The sequence below is a fragment of the Lagopus leucura genome, unplaced genomic scaffold, assembly GCF_019238085.1.
Source record: "Lagopus leucura isolate 7727_CA_CO unplaced genomic scaffold, USGS_WTPT01 Super-Scaffold_100001, whole genome shotgun sequence".
In the NCBI taxonomy this organism is placed as follows: Eukaryota; Metazoa; Chordata; class Aves; order Galliformes; family Phasianidae; genus Lagopus; species Lagopus leucura.
This window is the reverse complement of record NW_024962262.1, coordinates 36,460,973-36,484,993: the sequence shown is the minus strand read 5'-3', so window position 1 is coordinate 36,484,993 and position 24,021 is coordinate 36,460,973. Positions and strand designations below refer to the sequence as shown.

At 36.4% G+C, this 24,021-nt stretch overlaps 1 protein-coding gene across 1 annotated transcript in view; it reads right to left on the bottom strand.

Moving 5' to 3' along the window:
* The window catches only part of PCCA (propionyl-CoA carboxylase subunit alpha), a 264,605-nt gene that overhangs the window by 158,430 nt on the left and 82,154 nt on the right, over positions 1 to 24,021 (bottom strand). The window contains exons 9-12 of the mRNA XM_042866368.1: positions 20,988 to 21,066; positions 13,684 to 13,786; positions 8,530 to 8,624; positions 167 to 317 (exon numbers count right to left, since the gene is read on the bottom strand). Of these exons, the coding sequence (XP_042722302.1) occupies positions 167 to 317; positions 8,530 to 8,624; positions 13,684 to 13,786; positions 20,988 to 21,066 (428 nt within the window). The remainder of the gene's footprint in view (positions 1 to 166; positions 318 to 8,529; positions 8,625 to 13,683; positions 13,787 to 20,987; positions 21,067 to 24,021) is intronic.

The following is a 24,021-nucleotide window of genomic DNA, read 5'->3' as shown; positions in this document are numbered from 1 at the left end:
GGCTTATTTAAGTGACTGGATCTTTTAAGTTCAGTTGGAAGTGCTCACATCCGTCAACTTAGTTATGTGTAAGTCTTTGCGGGAGCAGACCCCTAAGTATGGAAGGAGGTTATGTTCTGTTTTTTTAAATAACACTTTTCCGAATCTGAAGAGCTGTTTTTCTTACCTGAAGCCTAGTATTCATTTCCAAGAAGTAGAAATTCTTACTGGAGTCCACAAGGAATTCTACTGTTCCAGCAGAGGAATATTTTACTGCTTTGGCAAGAGCTACGGCTTGTTCTCCCATTGCTCTTCGAGTTTCAGGATCTAGAAAAGTGCTACAATACAGAAACAATGCCTTTCTTCAGTTAAAAAAAAAAAAAAGAATCATTTCATTTTCTGCTTAAACTACCAGTATCATTATTCAATTAATGAAAATATGTTAAAACTGTCAAATGTATGCCTTTACGTTTATACTGCTCCTAAACAGATACACTACATACCCACAATTAACCACTAATGTACCAGAGGTTAAGGATAAATAACAATATTCTCTAAAATATATTCTTTAATATTTTATAACACAAAGGTCTATAAAAGTTCAAGTTAAATGAAAATAAATACATATAAATGCATGCCATTTTAGAAGGCATATCTATTTTCATGAAAATTGTAACTAAGAAATAAAGAGCCATAATGAAAGTGTTAAGGAAAGAGACTACCCAATAGAAACAAGAATGCCAAAATACAAGCCAGGAGGTCTAAGGAGAATGTGTCTCCTTTTAATTTGCGTAATTAAAACCATGTCTGTTTCATTGATATTCTATGCAATAAAGAAATTCTGGAAGTTCATGAAGTAATTGCTTGAGCGTCCCATAAGAGTAAAATTGTAATGAAAAAAAATCTGTGTATGCATAATACTTAGCAAAAACACAGTCAACAATGCCATTCATGATAAACCTTTACCTTCCGTATCTCCCCTCTCAGCTTTATTTGTAAGCTGAAGACTAGTTGTAAGTGTTTGTTAATTGCAATTCGTTACTCCCCACAAAGCACAGACATCACTCAAGGGCATTTGAAGAGCAGCTCAGCTACCACCTTGAGATCCACTGGGATTCCAACCGTTCTCATTCTAGGAAATCAATACAGCACTTTCACTGGCCAAATGCACTGAAAGACTGAGGACAATAAATGTCCTGCACTTCCCCTCCTCTGTGTTGTAAATTAGGATATATAACACATACAGGTTATAATCTATGGAGGTTGTTAATTTATAGCTACAGAAATTACTGTGGTTTTCCATCAAAGCTGTGGAATAGACTGTCTTTCACCCCTCATACACCAACCTTCAAGTAAATACAGCACAACCATTTGTTTTATATGAGCTTCTAGACACTTTTACTATAATGCTGTGGTGATGTATATTAGGGCATGTATCTCAGCTATCAATTACTTCTGTGTAGGAATAGGAAGCCACTTCTACCTTAACTCTAAGCCTAAAACAGAAAGGCCACTGTATCAAATGTTATGTACATCTTGAGGTGTCTTCAAGAGTGGGTCCTAATTCTACAAAGGACAGGAAAGAGCCTCCATGTATAGGAAATGGCTCCACCAACAGCAGGAAAGCTCCATCTGGTGCCCTGGACTGCACTCAGACACAAGCCTGGATCTGAACTTATCGCTGGCTTGTTGTTCTTTTGTTTTATTAAAACCAAAAATCACACAACAGCTAGAAACTTCTGCCATAACAAACCATTTTTGACAGAACACGAAGACCAAGGAAATATCCAGGCAAACTAAGAGGCAAAGGAATAGATACTTTGCTCCATGAGAAAAGTGCTTCCTAGAACTCTAGCCCAATTAGTGCCACTGGGGTAGATTCCAATGGACATTAAGGCAAGCAGTTTCAGAATTTGGCAACAGAATTTCTTGGCAACAATGGGGTCAATAGGAAAAGATCACAGAACACAGGAAAGCTATCAGTAGATCCTATGCCAGATCAGAGGAAAAAAAAAAAAAAGATATGTGAAACTGTGCCCTATCAAAAATAGGTGTTGACAACAAAAGAGTCTCATATTTCTTACTTTGATTCAATAAGATAACATATTACACAGAGTCATTAACATATAATTCAATTCAGGGTTTCTGCAAGGTTTTGATCATGAAAGGTCAACGAACAGTTTAAGAAGAACAGAACCTTTTCAATATTGGCTTAATATTCTATTTCTAGAACAACCATTATTACTTCTCATATGGATGAAAGACAGTTACTCCCCTTTATTACAGTGGTGTCTCCCTATGTTTGTTAAATGTATGTCAGAGATCTCTCTGTACACCTCCTGCTGTAGCCAAAGAATGGAACAGAAGTGTCACACTGCTCAACTTGATCTCTGCCATGTGGTTATGCTTTATGCACTAAAATGACTGGAATATCCCTGCAATCAGCTAGGTTAATTAACTCAAGTTTTCCTATTCCCCTCTATTGCTTTTCCTTTCGTATTGTTCCTATCATTGTTTCTCCATACTTTAACCACTCACCTTATACAACTGAAATAAATCTTCTCCAGTATAATTAACCATCGCTTGAAAACACAGCATTTTAAACCTGACTTCAACTTTTTCTCACACATATACCTTTAATTCTTCCAACCAAATAGCTCCTATGGCAGCATGAAGGCTGCAAAATAAAAAGGATTCACAAGATAAAAGCACCAGAAAGAACAAATAAGATCAGACCTGACATTTCACTTATAAGACCTTCTTCAAGCTACTATAAAGTTGATCAAAGACAGTCCAATTGTTTTGTTCTATTGTTTCTACATCCAGAGAGGTGCCCACATGGGCAATATGTTACCTCTCCACCTCCAACTCATCAGATAATGTTTCCCAAACTATCATTGTCACTCAGATAAAGTCAAGTCCCTGCTCAGCTTGCACCATTAACCTTCCTCTAAAGATATCACTGCACTGGGAGATAATAGTATCTCATTTTCTAAATTTCAAGGTCAGCGTATCTGCTCTGAGGAAATAGTTGGGCATGCTGTCTGTTTAAAATATTTGGTTATGTACAATAACCGTTCTTCTTTGAGATATTTGTGCTTACTACCATTCTGCAGGCATAAATATGCTACAGTATTGGAGAACACACATTTGGCCTCCACATCTAAGTTCTGTATGGTTACAAACAGAACAGGCTCACATTTTCCCTTAGCCCAGAATCCTTCAAGGATTTCTAGACATATTATTCCATTACGTTCTTGTCTATTCTATTCTAAATTATTGGTGACTTTATATAACACCTTGGCAGGTATTCTAGAATATAATACTAAATTACTTTGCTTTATACTCAGATGTTACTGAGAGAGCTTAGTACTTGCAGAAAGTGAAAAAGTTGCTGTCTGTGCACCTTCCAAGAATAGAAAGATTTCTGAGAGAAGCTAACAATGGTGCATGCCAACAAGGTCACAAGAAGAGTTTGACTGTTTCACTTGCATTCCAATGCAAGCATTTACTGGTAAACTAGCTTCCCTTTTGAAATCTCTTCTTAGATCTTTCTGTCACAGGCAGAAATAATAAAAAACATATTTGTCCTTTGAACTGAAATTGAAAGAGCATCTTTCAATTCAAAAGGACTTGAAAAACTGATGTCTAAGATAAGTAAGTCTACCACAATTCAGAACACACGTCTAGCAAGTAAAGGAAAAAAAATACGAAGAAAATTATTTCCCACCTGAGCTGAAACTCAGAGAAATTTTGGGAAACAGTTGCAACTGTGTTATAGAAGTAACCTTATTCTGAAGTTCTCATTTGATACAATTCAAATCAAGGAACATAGCTTCACCTAAAACCTCCGAAGTAGACATAACCAAGGAGGATAAGCAGGCAGCTAGCAAGTTCTAAGTCACGGGTGTGCAACCTTTTGCCAAACCTGGGTTGGACTGAGGAATTATATTGGGAATAGAAAAAGTGCAACAAAAAACATAAAACCAGTGGGATATTTGACCTTGTTTTCAAGAACTAATGCATCAGTGTCTCATACAATGGAAATGGTTGCAATTGTTAGTGAGTTCCTTAGATTTTTTCTTCTTTTAACCTCATTTTACTTCTTCTGCATGGAAACATTTGTTCACAAATGTACATACTACATGTATGTACATACTTGGATACCTTGAAACCTATTCTCAAATTGCTTTATCAAAACAGAAAGCGCAGTTGCATATTTTTTGTTGTTTACAAGACTGTGTTTAGCCAATGTATCAAAATGCGTGACATTATTTGCTCTACTTTGTTTGCCATAATTTAAGTTTACCATAATTTAAGTTGTATTTCAAAGGCTGTTCTCATTTGAAACGCAGCAAAGACAAGTTGGATTTGTGTGAAAAGACACATTAACTCATTTACATGAGCTGTCAAATCCACCAAAATGCTAAATCTATGACCCATTTTATATTTTCATGTTCTGGCACAAATTTTCCTTCTGATTCTATAAATGATTTCATTTTATTTCACAAATCATAAAGACTTCTTAGCATTTTACTCTGACTTAGTCGCCTTCCTTCAGAAAAGTAAATGATGCCTCCATTATCAGCATCCATACTTTCCAGGAATTCCTGGAATTGGCTGAAACACTAATTAAATACATATCACAAAACTAATTAAAAAGATATCACAAATTATTTTATACTTTTTGTGAGCTTGAAAATTACAAAATCTGTCAGTATCACACAAGTATTCTGGATATTTCTTCCACAGAGAATGTGTTAACTTATTAAGTTATTTTATGAAATTATAAAAGCCCAAGTTTAATCATTAATAAGAAAACTTGCACGTCTGTTTAATAACAAAAAAAAACGTGTGTTCACAGGCACACCCATATATGTATTTTGAAATATTATTGGCAGTCACTGTGCTTTACTCACCAAGCATTACAAGCACATGGATTGTGTGATACGCATGGGTTGCAATTTGACTGAGTGCATGGCAAGCACAAGAGGCAGAGTTAGCACTTCAGCCTCCCCTCCACAGAATTCCACTGTCATCCAACAGTTTACACTCGAGTTACACGCAATCAACTCATGAAAAGAATTGCTGAAAATCACATCGTAGTATTAAAAGTTTATGATCTTGTGGGGCTACCTTACTAGCAGTCCAGGGCCACATGTGGCCTGTGGGCTACAGGATGGACTTGATTGTGGTGGATGATGATACAAGTCTTATGTGTCAATACAGAACAGAATGGCAGGTGCTGTACCACCGTGAGTGGTAAGGCACTGGCACAGGCTGCCCAGAGAAACTGTAGATATCCCATGCTCAGAAGCCAGGTTGGATGGGACCTTGAATAACCCAGTCTGGTGGGAAGTGTTCATACCCATGGCAGGCGGTCAGAACTGGATGGTTTTTAAGATTTCTTCCCGCCCAAATCAGCCTATAACTCTACAAACAGGAAAGGCCTGAAATTATTAAATTGTACAGAGGTTTAACAGCAAGGATCCTGACATTAAGCATTTTGAGACACAATACTTAATTCAGTTCACAGTGGATCAGATGTTTGATCTCTTTGACTGCCACAGAGAAGGACAGTGCTAGGTGATAGCAGTGAATATAAAAACATTTCAATGGCATTTCTCTGTAAGACCATTTCAGATAATTTAGTGGAAAGTCATAAGCATATTCAGGAAATTAAGGCTGAATGGACAGCCAATCTGAACTCAAAACCAGAAAATGTGGTTAAAACAACTAACTAAAACTAACTTTGGGCATCAAATAGAGCAGATTAAAAAAGTGCCTCTGATCAGCTGGACGTTCTTTCACCAAAGTGGTGAGGCAAAAATAAAATGCTTTAGAGAGCTTTTACAAGTCCTGAAATGGCTAGAAAGGACACTTGCTCTCAACAAAGTTAAGAACAATCCTTCGAGCTCCAGTTACTCAATAGGAAGTCAATTAAGATTCATATATATATATACGTTCCACTGATCAATTCATTTTGAATTCATCATAAGGGATCAGTGAATTTTCTGATAAGTTTTTAGGCTTTGTTTATCTACATGGGGATGATTCCTTTCTTAATTGCCCTACAAGACTGAAAAAATACAACAACAGCCTAATACTTGATTTTGCCAAAGCACACTGTCTCATAGCAACCATCTCCATAAAGGAACAGAGAGTTTGGGAGAGAAGGAACAAAAATTGAACCAAGCAACAACAGACAAATGTTGTTCACCTGTTGAAGTTTCAACCTGTAAAGTGAAAAGCCAAAAAAATTCTGAAGTTAAAGTTGAAGACAAAATTCTTCTAAGTCACCAGAAGTTTTGTCCAGCTCTCAAAGTATGCCAGGAAACCTATGTTCTACACTAACTAAAAAACTGTCAGTGCTCAGACGATCTTACTATCTGTGCTTCATGAAACAGAGTAGGACAACCGACTTTGGTAAAAGGGAATAAGCAAAGTTTGTTAGTCTCCTATTTGAGACTGGAGGATTGATCCACTGTGAACACAAGGACTCTCTTAAATACTGTAAGCACATCAGGTTGCTAAAGAGCACCTCCTTAAAAGACGAGTGTGTTTGGGTTGGTTTTCATTTTAAAACAAGACAACTTCCCTGGGAAAACCAGAGAATCAAACTCAAAGTGATCCCATCAAGATATGTTTGATAGCTGCAGACTTAGCTTTGCTTAGCAAAATCATGAAGTTTATTTTCAAACCCCATCGGTCCCCAACAGTCTGTCTCTTAAAATCAGTTAGGTACATCAGAAAAAGCTACCACAGGCCTAAAGAGAATCAAAACACATTTGAGAAGAGGTCAGAGTTGTACAAAATACAAATAGCCTATAACATTCCTATCTCCTCAGCTTTATGCAATAAAATAAGGGGCTTTGACCTAGCTTAGAGATCTTAATGGCACCTATCACATAAAATAGGAGAGGAAAAATATATTAATAATCTAGTGAGGACAGCATACTTCCTCAAGAAAAGATGTGTCCAGGGGTCATTAATCAGTTAGGTGAAGTGAACCATCACTACTACCAAGAAGGATTCTGCAGTCAATTGCAAACAGCTGTAACACAGATGAGGCTTCCCAAGCTGTCAATAAAGAGCTAGGAAGGTTTAAAACAGTCAACAGCAGTGAGAAAGAAGAATTTTCATGCCAAATTTTGGAAGCTTTTGGCTTGCTCACACTCTTTTCTAGAGTTATAGAAAGTGGTAAGAAAACTGACTGGCAACTCCAACAGAGAAGCTCAACAAAGTTAAAAGCCTGATATTTCTGATGAAAGAAATGCTCTAGTTAGTCATGGTTGGCTGGTAATAGAAAGACATATCACTCCTTTCAATTCACCACAAGCATGGAGCATGAGCAGACAGCAACTTATATGTACTGCTGAGACAAAAAACTCTCCTAAGTGCTTAGGCATACATATATGCACACACATATTATACTGGGACATGAAGCCTTCATACTGCATAAACAAAAGCACAGTCAGAATCCTAGGCACGATACTTCTGAGAAATCCAGAAGAGCTACAGGAAGCAACAAAAGCTATTTAAGCATTTATTACTGGGTTTGCATCCTTGAATTCTTTTAAATTTAAAATCTAGGTCACACACAGTGCCAGTCCCACCCACAATGGTCCAACATTAACTTGGATGCTGCCTATAAATAAACATCAATTAAATCACATGCTTTCCCTCATATCCTAAATTGCTGCATCACATTTCTGTGCAGTAAAAATGTCAGACCCACTCCAACTGATGAATCCATAATGTAGGGAATTCCCACAAGTAGATATATACCTCTGTCTGGTTTTCTGAAATGAGAACTTCCTCCTACCCTTTTTTCTGCACATACTCTCCGATGTTTCCATCACGCAATAGAGAACACGGAAAGACCATACCTTGCACAGAACCAGTGTATTTCAGTCCCATTTGAAATCGGTGAGATTAAGACCATTTAGGATCTATGTGTTACTGGACACCTACATCCATAATTCACGACTGTGAACAGTAGTAAAAGTGGTGTAGAGTATTCAGAACTATTCATTTCAAAATCGAATAAAAGCCCGCATTATCTGGCTCCCTGATAATTACTATAATAGTCAATTATCCAATTTACCATTTCTAAAGATCTCTATTCCAAATTTTATTTGGCTTCCAAATCCAAAAGCTGAACGGTAAAGGAAAGGAAAGTATCTCAGATGTATTAAGCAAGTCATTTCATATATTCCGTATATTTGACTGGTAAGATCCGTATCTACTTTATACAAGATCGTGAAAAAATATAACAGAATATCATTTTTCTCCTTACAGAAGGACTTAATGAAGCAAGATCCAGCCACCCTCTTAAGTACATTATCATCACAGAATCACAGAATCACAGAATGGCCTGGGTTGAAAAGGACCACAATGATCATCTAGTTTCAACCCCCCTGCTGGGTGCAAAGTTGCCAACTACTGGATCAGGTTGCCCGTTACACTCAAATGCTATTGCACAATGTAATCAGCTTTCCAAAAGTCTTTTCAGTAACCATATAGCTGCACAGAGTCCAATATACATACCTTGGTGCTTCCTCCACAACTTTTTGATTTCTTCTTTGAATAGAGCACTCCCTTTCATTTAACCACAAGGCATTGCCATGTTTGTCTGCCAATACCTGAAATAATAACATGCTGCTGTTACTCCACAGATGAATGCATAAAGTCTTTCGACAATATACTGCTATAATATAGCATTCAATCACTTTTTTTTTCTCTCAAATTTAGAAATAATTACTGGGGAAAAATGCTAGCATAGAAAAATAGTTGTATACAAAATATTAGTTAAATGCTACTTCAAATGCTAAATAGGATTACTTTAAAGCCATTCTGTAGTTCGTATACGTCAAAGAGCACTCATATCTTTTGAGAGCTCCCAAACAAGTTCAGAATTGAACGAAGTTGGAAATCAAAAGACTGAAAAGTTACCACTTCGAGCCTATAAAACTGTACTGCATACTGAAATACTCAGAATCATGTTGTTAAGCATTATTTTTTGTCAACAAAGGAGAGTAAAATCTTGAAGCATGTCAAATTTATCTCTTGAATTACAGACAAAAACTTTCAGAAATAACAGCTAATGGGTTTTTCTTAGTAGACTGAGCATCCTGTCTTTAATGAAAAACTTTTCAGAAACTGAAATCTTTTGTCAGAGAATAAAATTTGCTACTTCCTCAACATTTCCAATCAGTGAATTAGGAAATTGGTGATTTCAAGGACTTTCTCAAAAATGGAGTAAACTACAGTTCTTGACTGCAGTTTCAGACCATGAAGGGGTTAAACATCCAGTCAAGCATCTAGATCCAACTAGCTACATTATATGTCTGGAAAAAAAAGAAAAAAACACACAAGAATTCAGCATTCAACTGATTCTGCAATTTCAAGCTGGAAAGAAAAGAAAGGTACTCTATCACTTTATGAATTCTTCTGTACAGTGCAGCCATTTCAAATAGGAGACAGAGTTTGAGGATTCAAGCAGACATTTTCCTATCTTGTGATGCTGTACTCTACGCATTTATTCTTTGAACAATTTGTTTACTTGCAGACCACACCTGCTCCCTTGTTCCTTATGAAATTTTCCTTCTAATCCATTTTCTTCCATCTATCTTCCTGCTCTGATCTGCTGGAACCTGTGCCAATATTCATGCTTCATTCTTTAACATTGCAGTTCTACACTGAAAACAGACAAGGTAAAAAAAAAAAAATGGAGACAATCTTCTTCAAACTGTGTGAACTCAACCATATCTACTGACATTTGTGACAAAGAATCTGTATTATTCATTATTCCTCTTAGCACCACAGAGCGAGTATGGCACTAAGCAAGATGAATTCCTGCATCTATGACACCAATGTTTCCTGATGCGTGAATAATCTGAGTCGATGTAACTGAAAATGAGGCACTGATCTCATGAAGGTAACTTGTGCACTGTACAGCATCAGAGCCAGAGCGCTCTGCCTTCTTGTAGAATCCAACTTATCTTTTCCTTAGGAATTTCTTTGGGCTTCCACAAGAACTTTCCAGAGGAAAAATCGCTTAGAAAGAGTTCTACAAGAATGACACTACAAAATAAACATCAAGGGATTTCCTAAATGACAGGTTATCCCAAAGGCCTCTTCCTTGACCTCTGGAAGGTTCAGCAGCAGGCAATGCCAGGGTACTCCAGTCAAATGCTACATTCTATAACAGGCTCCCCTACACAAAACAAAAGAAAACCCAGCAGCATCTAAAGCAACTTCCCGTTCTAGTTCTAAATCATCCAGTCCAGAACTAAACACCACTGAGTTCTACAGAAACACATTTGGAAGAACAAAAGATTTTGTTCTTGTTGTTATCAAAACAGTGATTCTAAGGCATAGCGTGGTAGAAGTAGGAAGACTGCTGCCTTGCAAGTACAATGATTCCTTGTGAGCACTTCTGCTCCATCACAAAGACTACAGTTTACATCAGACTTCAACCTCACCAAAACAGAAACTAGAAAAGTCCTATAATGTTCAATGAAATTAAGTTGATGTGCTTCTTCTCACTCTCCTCCTTCTCTCCAACTCAATGGAATAATATTTTTCAAGCCAACCAATCTGTAAAATTTTTCATTAATTTTATGACATTTCTTTTAAGAAGGACACAACCTGTACCTTAAAATAAATACTATTCCATTATTCCAGTGGTTTCACTGGATACTTATTTCATAAAACAAGTGTATTTCAGAAGACATTTACAGAAAATTGAGATCATAATCTCCAAAATAAAGTGAAATTCCAGTGCACATCTCACTAAAAATGCATGTAGCACCTATGGCATTTTGCTAAATGCCCTAATGTTCTTACAAGAGAATGACCTGCTATGTGGAGCTGTTATTAGAGTAGTTTATGTTATGTGCAGCTACACACGAAAATAATTAAATACAATGTACCACAACTTATTCTGTATAATTCAGCTACATTTTATTTCCAGTTTTAGGTCTGCTATTTAGTCAAGTAATGGTTAGACGTTCCAAGTACTCTTACTTTAAACTCAGATCCTTTATGTCAGATATTTCAGGACAAGACTTCAAATCAGTCCAAGCATAAAGTCTATTTGGACTCTTTTTTCCTGTTGATTGTTTTAGCCTTTTCTCATGTTTTACAAAGTGATTGTTTTATAGCTAGACGCAGGAAACCCCTTATTTAACAATTTTAAATACCAACGCTTTGGAGCTATATGAGAATGTTAAAAAAAAGTTCTGTTTAAAAGTTACTGCTAACTTAATAAATATTTGGCATCTGGCCTTGAATTGTTTGTATATTCAGTAGTTTGAAAACGAACCAAGGTCAATGTCCTAAAGCTGACTAAAACTTAGTTAAAATGATACTCTACTATATTGTTACAAGGTACCATCAAAGTGTTTGCGTAAGGAAAACAACACTCCCTGTATCTTTCTTAAAAACAAAACCATACATTATTAATGGCATAGCTACACTGTTTAATACAGACGAAATTATTCGGTTGTTCTTAATTGCAATGCTCCCCAGTTTTGAAGTAACCTTCATCTTAAACCCAAAGGAATCAAGACAGAATGCTAAATCTGGTCCCAGCTGATTAAAGAGTAGAGGAATCAAACCTTATCTAACTTTAGTCATCAAAGCATCAGTAGGAAACTGCTGAAGGTCTCTCTCTAAACAATGCAGAAAAAGGGGCACCTTCAGAAAGCTACGTATCCCTAATTTTCTCGGGCAGCAGAACTGAATCTCAGGAAGTGCGTAACTCTTTCCACTGACTAGAGAGGCAGCTTAGACAACTAGATTAGAACAAAGGGCTAGCTTTAAGAAGACTAAAAGAATCCCAAGCCAAAATATGTACTTTAGAATATTCAAGGAATCACTTGAGTAAACAATCACACTTGTCCCAGTTCAACTGAATTTCAAACAGTCCCTTGAAGACCAACCTCAAAAACGCATGAGGCAAATTTATTTCACTCTCCAAATTCACTTCAAATTTATCTTCAGTCACCCTGAAGGCACCTCTCTTTCATTCCATCTTCTTACCTAACTTAATTTTACATGCAATAAAGCATTTATATGCTAAATCTGTAAAGATGGACAGAAACGGATTATTAAGGTATACTGAGCTGTGTATTAAGAAAAGAAGAAACAAGGACATAGGTATCCAAAATCATTAGTCCTATCAAGACAGTAGAGGAAAATGCTCTAGCAGCCTGAGTTCCTTTGTAACTGAAGATTAGCACTGAAACTAAACATCCCCTATGTCTTTCCATGACCCTTTGAATGAGAATAGGTTGGGTTTAAATATCATTTCTGCAGACCGTTTCTTCAATTCGCATGTGCCTTAAGTTAGTTTGTATGCACACAAGGTCTAAACTGAAACAGGAAAAAAAAAACCAAAAAAGAACATCAGGTTTGAGTGGGCATATATTTGGCAGGACAAAAAGTGTTGAATAGTTCTCTCCTACAAAACATCCTATGCTGTCAAATTCGTCGTCGTTTCATTCAGCTATTGAGCTACAATCAAAAGAGTTCAGAATCTCATTGTAAAAAAATAACAGTAACAATACTGAAAAAAAACCCTACATCGTGCCACAATTTAGACTTTTATATTTTGGATAAGATTTAGTGAAATCTCTGTCATGAAAACTGACATACACCATACAAATTTCTTGTTGAGAAAGAAAATTTCAAAGCTACTGGCAGACTCAATTTAGTTGCATACATAAAATTAAATATATTCCAAATTAAAAAACAAACAAACAAACAAAACACCTTTGTTAAAGAATCTGTCCAAAACAAACAAACAAGTCTTGTTTTAAATTAGCAGAACTAGTTTAATGCAAGTTCCAGTAAAAGACAAACAGCAACTATAATCCAAAAAGTAGGGAGGATATATCTGACTTTGAAGATCTATGCTCAAAATAATACAAATCCTTCAGAGTTCACAAACAGCATTAGGTATTTCAGATACAAAACTAGTGTTCTACAATTTGCAAGAAAAACATAAAAGCACTCCTTGCTCAAAGCACTGGAAACAGGATCCAAAGTTCAAACGTCAGCTCTCAGAACAGATACCTACAGTATCATATATACATATATATATATATATAATTTTTAATTTTTTTTCCCCCTCAATGAACTGAGTATGGTTCTTTGTCTTCCTGCTAAAGAAAGGCTAGAGAATCAAAACAGGAAAGCTGCATTGTGTATGATAGCCATGCAGTTTGAGCAATGGTTCAAGATACAGGAAAACAAAAGACTAGGATTTTTTTAGCCTAATGTTTGAAAAAATATTCCCTATTGCTTAATCAAGTCCACCAAGTACCATGTTAAGGGTGGAAGGACACCACAGCCTCCTAAACTTAGTTACTTTAAAATACATCTCTGTTCTCCTTCTAAAATAAATTGCAGTACATACAAGAATTGTGGAAATAATCACTGAACTTGTCTTTTGCAGAAACAAAAAGTAGGGCTACTCAAGGAAATTACCACTGAAAACTAAATACTCAAGGTTTCTATTAGAACAGGTGTGATGGCAATCTAGAGAGCTCTTCTAAATGAGGAACTTGGAGCGCAATACACGAGTACTCTACACAGTCACACTGTCTTCCTTCCTGCTTGTAATGTCTCCATCATGAACTTTGATTGGTTTAGCAGTTCAAACATTTTTAATTAAATAATAATAACAATACAAACCTGGATTTCTATGTGACGAGGGTTATCAATGAACTTTTCTATCAGTAAGCGATCATCACCAAAACTTGAAGCAGCTTCTTGCGATGAAAACCTAAAACCTTCCCTTAAATAACCAAAACAAAAAGAACAATATTTAATACATTAAGTTCTGAAGCATGCAAGAAGTAATTATTCAAGTAATAATAAATCAGTTTTCAGACAATGAACATACATTCAAAAAACAAGTGTAGCATTTGATTCTATAACGAATGTCTCTTTTTCCTTCTTCAGTTACACAGAAAACAAGACATGTTCAAAGTCCAGTGAATTTCAAAGTGATTATAAAAAGTCTGTGTTTACAACAGTTGTGCATTTTGCATTTGTATTTTCTTTTGAAGAAAACAGAAACAGCACATAAAAAACAATAGTTATAAAGTTCTTGTTATAGAAGTAAAAGTGAAAGTCATCACTATTTAAGGTGGTTGAACTACATTAACACTCAAGAATTACAGCGGTTGTATATTTGATGAAATAATACTGCATACGTTGCAAATTCAACAACTGAACATACAACCTGAAAATTCAATACTTCACAGAATATACATATGTATTACTACTTTTTCCCCACACTGAAGTACAACTGTTTTATACCATGCACATTCCAAACACTTCCCTCTGTTTTCTTTTTAAAAAACATCATTACTCAAAGATTATACGATATGGTAGAGCCACAAAATCGATCCAAGGGATGGAGCACCTCCTCTTTGATGAGGTGCTGAGAGAGCTGGGGCTGTTCAATCTGGAAGAGAAGGCTCTGAGGTAAGCCAATAGTGTCCTTTCAGTACGTAAAGGAGGGTGATAAGAAGGAAGGGGACAGACTAAAAGAGGAGGGATTTATACTGGACATAAGGAAGTTTTTCTGCAGTAAGGGTGGTGAGGCATTGGCACAGGTTGCCCAAAGAGGGGGTGGATGCCCCATCAGAGACATTCAAGGTCAGTCTGGACAGGGCTCTGTGCAACCTGATTTCATTGCAGGGGGGTTGGACTAAATGACCTTTAGGGGTCCCTTCCTACTCAAACAATTCTGCTGTTATATGTTCACTGACTTCATTTTTCCTAGCAGAAAGATTATTTCCATGAGACATAATTGCTGGCAAGCAACTTAATGAACAGTTTCTAACTGAAATGTACCATAATCCAGAGACCCAAAGATTCTACAGAATTCTATCTACAGGCTCTTTAAATGGTATACGAGTCCCATTTACATTGATACAAATTAAATGCTTGGGGTAAATTTCTGTGGAATCCCCTACTGAAATGCAGTAATCTCGGTATTTTCACCCTGAAAAGAACTATGGCACAACTGAGTTGAAGTCTTTACTTCTCTCGACTGCAGACAATTTCGCAAACAAAACCTGCATAACTGAACTGTGGGACAGGGAAATGTACAGTATTTAGATTTTCATATTCAAATGCTCTTCTTCACTTTCTTTCAAAACTGCAAAACAATATGTTTTGTAATTTTAAGAGTGATTATTTTCAATGTACAATCTCTCAAATTCATAACTTAGTATATTAAATTACTTATTACAAAGAGACATTGATAACTGTGGATCTGTACACTAGCCAATCTGTCCAAAAAAACATTATGTGATGTAACAAGCAGTCATACAGATTTGGAGCCGTTTTAACTTCTATATCAAAGGTTCTGTTTCCTTTTGTAAGCATTCTATCAGACAGTATTATGCACAGTTGATTGTTTTTCCTTCACTGATGTGCTAATTAGAAATCTAATCTGCAGTACTTGTTAAAAAAAAAAATCAGGTGCTTAATTATCCAATCCATCTGTAAGTTTTTTTCAAATTACACGTAGCAGAAATTGCACAGGTATTCTGACCTGGTCTGTATTTCACAGGTCTGTGCAAACATGCTCCCTCTGTTATCAAATTACTATAAATACTCTTAACCTTCCTTAAACAGGTTATCCTAACAAAAAGGAGATGGTCTGATCCTCTACGAATATAAGAAAAAGTTTAGAGTAGAAGAGAACTTACATTTGAAGCATTGCCTTTTCCACAAACAACAGCCCCTTGAGACTCACAGCAATCCCACTGGAAAGCCCCACTACAAGTAAGATGCTCCTCACACAGCACCGCCACAGACTGAAGCCCTCAGCAAGCTCATAGATATCTTACAGTTCACAAGAACAAATGCAGAATCCTGTACCTAGCACAGACTAATCTCCCTGTATCAGCACAGGCTGAGGAGCTGACTATCAGATTAAGATCCCTAGCATCACAGTTCACAACCCTCAAGTCAGCAGCGTGCTCTGACCGTGATGAGGTCTAACTGGATACTGGGCTGTATCAGCTGCAGCAGAGCCAGTAGAAGCAATGGTTCCACTGGAATTATTCACTTTCTTTCGTTCTCTTTCATTCATTGCACTAGACAATAACTGAAATGCTACATCCAGTTTTGGACCCATCTAGAACTAAAACAATATCAATAAGCTGCGATGAGGTCAATGGAGAGCCAACTAATTGGTAGACCACACAAGGAGAGGCAGACTGCGCAAGGCTTGCTGAACCTGGACAATAGAGGCAGATCTTCAAAGAGACTGTGAAATCTCACCTTTCCAAGACCCAACTAGAAAAATCTCTAAGCAGCATGCTTCAAATTCAGTGCTGACTCAGTTCTTATCAAGAAGTTTGATGAGAATTTCTACATCCCCTAAAACATGAATGATTCTATGAGGAAGAACAGGATGTCTTTCAGGTTTCCTCTCTCCCTACAGCACAGTTATTCATGCTAAAGCTTAAGCTATTCAAAAGTACTTATTGATCCTGCCACAAGCTTTCCTGTGTTTGTCTGAAATGAGATGGCTCTTGTCACTGTTTCGCATTCAGCTCTGAGAGCAGCACTGCTACTTTATTTAAAACAGTCACTTTATTTGGAAGCAGACTGACTTCTAAATAGTTAAAAATTGCACTCATCATGTAATATTTCTGTTTGCAGTATCAGGAAACAGTGAAAGAAAATAGTCTTTTCTTGAGGCCAGAATTTGAAGGGACATATTTAAAAACAGATGTTTTATAATCATTAGTACAGTAGAATCCTTCTAAAATATAACCAGTAAGACATGCAACCAACGCTTCAAATGTTGTCTGAGTTTGCACTAAATACAAATCACTCTATTGCTTCAACTTGACTCCAAATTAAATTTTAAAAAGTTAAATGATCTGATCACAGCAACTTACATAAATGATTATTCATGCAGTTGGTACGAAAACCTATTTTTAAAAATGTTTTAGGTGACTGCTTGTCACTCATCCAGTCTCACTTCTTCCCTTCACCTGAATACTTCTACAGTGCATATCTGGTCTAGACTGAAGGCCAAACCTATACACACTCATTTCCACAGAGCAATCTGTAGGCCAAACACTTGTAAGAGAGCATAGTGCCCATTTTCTTTTTTTAATTAGTGTACATGCAAGACTTCAATAACTAGAAAAAGTTGAGACAAAAGAGGAAGCACCACAAAGCTCCAAATTTCTCAAAAGGGAATCATTAGAAGATAATTCAGCACAAATTTCCAACTCAATGACTACTGTGTTTGCAGCTGAAGTTTCTAACTAGAAAAAAAAATAATTTTTATCAATAAATTTTTGGAATTGAACATATGGAGAAGCAATCCCAATGCAGTGACTTCTGATCCTGGAACTGTATGTTCACCTAAATACCTTTGTACGTAACAATCCATCACAACCTTACCCCAAAACTTTGTCCTTTCCGAAGAACAGGTTTAGTGTCCTAAAGTGAAATCCTTTTCAAAGTTTGCACCAGACCATTTGAAGCCGTGAAGCCAGAGACTTAGTTATAAGCGTGAGTGTGAAATTGTTTTATAGTGCGAGTTTTATAATCATGGAAGCCTTTGAGACAAGAGGTCTGCTGGGACCTGACGGGACACCTGTTTTGACGGGGGGAACATTTCTTGGCTCATAATCTGGCAAGATTGATTGAGGGAGATTTAAAATAAGATCTGTCAAAGAGGGGGGAATTTGAACAGGAAAAGAAAATATATGACCTCTGGAAGCAAGGTCAGACTCCATAGGGAGATTACAGAACTGCAGTTCACATCTGCAGGGAGAAAATAAGAAAAGATAAAACCCAGTCTAAGTTGATACTGGCCACTGTAGTGTCAGAAAACCAGACAAAGGCTGTTTTAAGTATGTTCACAGCAAAAGCAGGTCTAAATAAAACACGGGACTAATACTTGGTGCAAATGGTCATCTAACAAGAATGAGGAAAAGGCAGAGGTATTCAATACCTTTTTTGCCTCAGTTTTAATGTTAACAATGGATCTTGGGCTGCCCAGTCCTCTGAATTGGAGGACCATGAGTGGGACAGACACGATGAGAAGTGTGGGAACAGCACAAATCTGCACTACAGCAGGTTAGGACTGGACATGAAGAAAAATTTCTTTACTGTGAGAATGGTCAAAAGCTAGAAAGGGATTTCTAGAAAGGCCATTGATGACCCATGCCCATCAGTGTTCAAGGGCATTTGCACAATGTCTTCAATAACACTTCAACTTCAACTTTTGGCTAGTTCCAAACTGGTCAGGCAATTGGACTTCATGACTGTTGTAGGTCCCTTCCAACTGAATTATTCTATTCTCATCACAGAATCATAGAATGTCAGGGATTGGAAGGGACCTACAAAATCAGAAGATCATCTAGTTCAACTCCCCTGCCAGAGCGGGAACACTTTGATTAGACACACCTAGGTATTTGGAAACATATATTTTGGTAACACCTAGTGTTTGGAAAGCACTTTCAGACTGGGATTTCTAGGATACAAGTATAGGAGGCCTTTATATACCAGAACAAATAATAAATAATAAATAATAAATAATAATAACAAATAATAAAGAATAAATATGTCTAACTCTAGCAATACAAGAAAATTTTATAAAAATACAGTAGCAGAACTTCAGGCATCAGTTTCTTTGGCTACACATACAAACCTTAATTCAAGGTAAACTGCTCTTCAGAAATCAGGATTTCATTTTCAATACAATTTCAACTGTGTATCTATTACTTAAAAAAAAGGGCATCCTGAATTCACCTTATCCAAACCAAGATAACGCTATGGGAATACATTAGAGTGATAATAAGGTTATTTTAATTTCAGATCTGTATTAGAGGCATTACCTGCATATAAAATTTCACACTAGCACTTGACTCAAAATTAGAAGAAAAAAGTGAATATAAGTGAGATATGAAGAAATCAAGAAATATAATGGCAGGTATCCCCAAAGAGAGGAAGAGGAACATGTCAGCCTTCCATAATCACACACTCTTGAAGAGCTATTTCAAGAAAAGTTACAAGTAGAATAAAACAGTATTCTAGCACTTCTGTTTAGAAATACAAACTGAATGTGGTGGAAATCTTAGATACAGCAGGAGTTGTAACTCCTAGAGTAATCCAACAATTTTCAGTACCTGGGCTACTTAAGAGATGTGAAAGAAGCACGAGTAAGTTACCCCAGTGAACAGTTCTGTAACAACATGAATTAGGTCAGTCAGGTAGGTCTTCTACCTTTCTGTTATTTACGTGTTGCATCACCATTACATTATTAAGTTCTCTCCACAGCCAACTTTTTTTTTTTTTTTTCCCCCCCAAACAGCATTTGGAATTCATCCCATTTGGCAACACCGAAGCCAGTTTCCACATCAAAATACTACCAAGAATCCTCCATAGTCATCTTGGATGTAGGAACCCTGAAATACAGAAGGTCATTCAGATACCGGTTTCTCAAGTCTGCCAATGGCAGAAAAACAGGCTTTGGGGCATTCTTCTTGGGTTTTTGGTTATTTTTTTTTTGTTTGTTTGTTGTTATTTTTTGGTTTTTTTTTTGTTGTTGTTGTTATTGTTGTTGTTGTTGTTGTTGTTTTAAGATTACATGGATTTTGATTCAGCAAGAAAATGTCCACAACTTTATATGCATTACAGCTGTCTGATAACATCCTGCCACTAATAACTTGAGTCACCTTCAAAATGCTCAGTCAGATGCTCCGCTTCATTTACATGGAAAGGAAAAACCTTAATTTTATAAAGCAATTAATGGACATACACAACAAACCATTTAAAACCCCACATATTTTTTCAAATTCTATTTCACATGTAATTAAGACTTTTCTATCACCAGTTCTCTTAATCAACAACTTCTGAAACAAGTATTTTGCCACATTCATTTTGCTTTCATCACCACCCACCTTTAGCTATTAAAACAAGCATTTCTACTTGATATAAGATCAGTGACTACCGTTGATCTACAATTCCATGTATGTGTTCTCATAGCACTTTAATACTATCCAATAAAATTACACTGTAAAAATAAAACTAACGTGACTAAGCTTTATCTCTGTTTTCAGGTTTTGAGACAGGACCAACCAAAAAAAAATAAATAAATAATCGATAGAGAACAAACAAAACATGCCAGAGAAATTACACAGACAACTAAAAATTAAACCAATGGAAACTCCAATTACACTTCAAGCTCATTTCACCATGTGGAAAGTAAAACATTTAGAAAGTCACCCCCTTTCAGATTAAATAGGCTTTTTTATTACACATCTTTGAGAAATCCTACAGTGAGTTTTTTGTAACAGTGGCACAAGAGGTTGAAATCAGGCTCTTTACTGTTGTAACATCAGAGGAGATCATAAAACATATCCAATCAGTAAGGAGTATCCTAAAGGGTTAAGGAGTCAGAAAAGCATTAAAACATATGAAAGTGTGTGTTTAAACCAATATTCAGTTTCAAACAGGCAAAAGCACAGCATTTCACAGAGACAAATATTTTAAACACAGAATTATGCTACTGGAGCACATTCTGGAAACTCTGTTTCCAAACATGAATAATCAGTCTCATCAACTTTAACAGAGCTAATGGCTCACATTAATGTTTGTGAAGCAGGGCCAATAAACATTCTACTTAACACAATTAATACATCAGCATTCTGGAAAGCATACAGCAGAATATTATTTACAGTGCAAATTTACAGTCTGACATTGGATTAAAAAGGCAGTTGCAAGGGCTGCATTTTTACTCAAAATAATGGGCCTTGTTTCACGGTTTAAGCAAAAATAAATTTAAAATGTACCAAAATACACCACTCACTCTACCAAAAGGAGAAAAACAAGTACTACCCAGTTTCTGTTTAGCATTTCATATCTGCTCAACTGTCAGCACACGGTGGCTTTATGGGACTTCAGTAACTGCAGCATTCATCAAGGCAAGCTTTTGGACAGCATCTCACCTGGTCTCTTCATCATCCCAAGCGATTCGCATGCCTTTCCCACCACCACCTGCTGAGGCCTTGATCATGACAGGGTAGCCTAACAGCGGGGAACAATTAGACAGAAGTTCAAACTTTGATCAGTTGGTCATAGAAACATGACAACTGACCACATGTCCGATAATGCTAGTAGACAATAACTTCGTTTATTAAAATGCTTCTTGTTTGCAGAGAGAGGAGAGGTTTTTCTTTCCAAGACTTTGCTGTCAGTGCAATGATTTCTAAAGCCACCAAAAAGGCTGCTTTTTCTACTTCATTTATAGCAAAAAAACAAAACCTGAATGAATTATTCCCAAACAACAAAATATTTCATGAATAAAAACACTTGACCTTTTTAAGCTCATATTCTTCAGAAACAGAAAGTGGTTTCTTTGCTACAGCACAAATAAAATATCTCTGTGATAAAAATGAATTGTTAGCAAGAATAAGCAAATCTTCATCAACTATCAATCAAGAGGTTCAGAAACAAGTAAACTGTACTTAATTCAACACTTCTGGAGCAGTCTGTTTTAAAGAACAGAGCATCTCCAAAGAGCTGTGCTGCTCAGATACCATGCAGTACGCATCAGAAACATCGTAAGCATTGTGTAATTATTATCTAAAAATAAAGCATTTTTTTCCCAGCCTGACAAGTAACAAAAAAGTAAGCAGCATAAATCTAACTGTGCATAACCAGTAATGTTTCACTTTTGCAACGCAATATCTTAATAGGTGTGAGTCAGGATCTTAGTTTTTTGAAAGCTAAAAGAAATATAGTACCAAACCATATAGTTTAGAAGCATATTTAGTAACGATTGTATATCCTGTAGAACGGCATGCTTGGAATTCAAAACAACTTCCTAAAACTATCTCTCATTCATATCAGCAAACTTCACCTTTCTCCCAAGTGTGAATAAGGGAACTTGAAAGTTAAGGATATGCCTAGAAAGCTTTTGATGTTGCTATGGCAGCCAAAATATTCCTTATACTTTTGGTCCCCAATACCATTAATGAAAATCATAAAATTAAGCCAAACAAACGACCAGCTGTTACTGTCTGACAAGAAAAAGCCAGCCAGTCCGTGCAAATTGAAAATGATTCCTAAATAAGGCTTGGGAGGACACTGTGGGGACAGAAAGGGACATCTGAATATAGTTCCCTAATAGAAACGGTCACGTCTGCTGTCACATGCTTAACTAATGCTTACAGTTTTTCTGAAATGTAGATCTACTCACACCCTGTCAAGAGGCAGTGATAAATCCTTCCCATCTCCTCTGCAAAGTCATTTAAAGGAAGGAGGTTCTTAGGAGGCGTTTAAAAACAATAAGATCTGGAAATATCTTCGCTTAAAAAGACTGAAGTGGACTCAAACAGAAAGAGACATGATACAAGCATAAGAAACAAACACAGGAGTATTAACTGGAAAGGCAGGAAAGCAGAAACAGAACAAGAGAACGTTGAAGGTAACGAATAGCCATATAAAGGCACAAATCTCAAGTTTACATAAGCAGGGATAACCAAAACTCTGTAAAGCTTCATGCTTTAGAGTCTAAAGTAATCTTTACTTACTAGGTTTATAGTAAAGACCAAAGAGAACGATTCAAGGAAGTCTGCTAAACAGTGTTACATTTTCCTCTCCAGCTGCCCACAGAAGGGGATAGGATTATTCAGACTACAGCAGGTCTGATCCAGAGTCTTATCAATGGTTTCTAAGGCCTCTATAAATTCAGAGATAAAATGGCATGCACACAGCAGCTCTAGATTCCATGCAGAAACAGTGAAGTCCAATTCAACTTCATGAAATATAATATATACATCATCTACATTAGAGCAGTTTATCAACGTTGTAGTTACTTTTCCAGACCCGTGGTAACTGCCACACTACTGGACAATCTTGAAACAATGCAAAAAGCAATTTCTGTATGGTTTTCAAGCAAGATCTTAAGTGAATTAATACCACCCAACTTGCAGCACTTATGGTAATGCTATGATTCTGTCCAGCTCAGAATGTTTGTGAATTCTGAAATAAGCATAGTTTTAAGCATTATTATGGCAAATGCATTATGGCAATTTCCATCATGTAATCGATCTTATCCAGTGCTACATGTACTTAAAAAAAAAAAACATCACTTATGCTAACAATTTCAGTTTAACAGAATTAGTCTCTCAAACAGTATGTAGATTTTAATTCTGCAAGTAACATCTAGTTTCAATTTACTGTTTCTCAGTTTCAACAGCAAAATAAGTACGCTGCCATTGAGTTTTGGTAAGTATATAACACAGAATATCTAAGTTTATATATCACAGCTCATTTCGTTAAACTATCAGACAATATTCAAGGGCCTGTGGTATTAGAACTAGTTTCAGGAACACTTAAGCATTTCTTTCCCCCACCACAGCCTTATGCATATCGATTACACGTTGATCACACTCATATGCCAGGCAATTAAAGATTCCAGAGAGTCATGGGGGAAAAGAAAAAAAAAAGAAAATCAAAGCATGGTTTGGTTTTAAAAAGATACATGCCGCTTTTTAGGATGAAAAGGAAAAACTCTTCTGTAAAAGATGAGAATTAGCCAACTTCCTCAAAATATGGGGATTTGAGCTTAGCTAGACATAGCTGTTCTCTGATTGATACCAAAGACTGATCTGTCCTAAGCCAAGGAAGGTCTCATTGAATTTAAGCTTTGCATAGATATTGAGTACATGATGCCAGGATCAGGAAATGTTGTTCATCATTCTCCTGACCACTTCTGCACTACTCAGCAGCAGTCAAAATTGCGGGATTGGTTGGAATCATTGTGGGAAGAGAGAGGCAAGCAAACAAATGTTAATATCATTTGTAAGGACCCATAAAAATATCAATACATTTCCTTACAAAGCAGACACTTTTTGAGACAGTGTTAAGTTTTCACAACTCTTCTTTAAAACAGACACCAACTTAGATAAGTTCAATTGATTCAGAAAAGTAAACTTTACAAAGTTTCATTGATGATTTAGAAATCAAGAAGCTGGC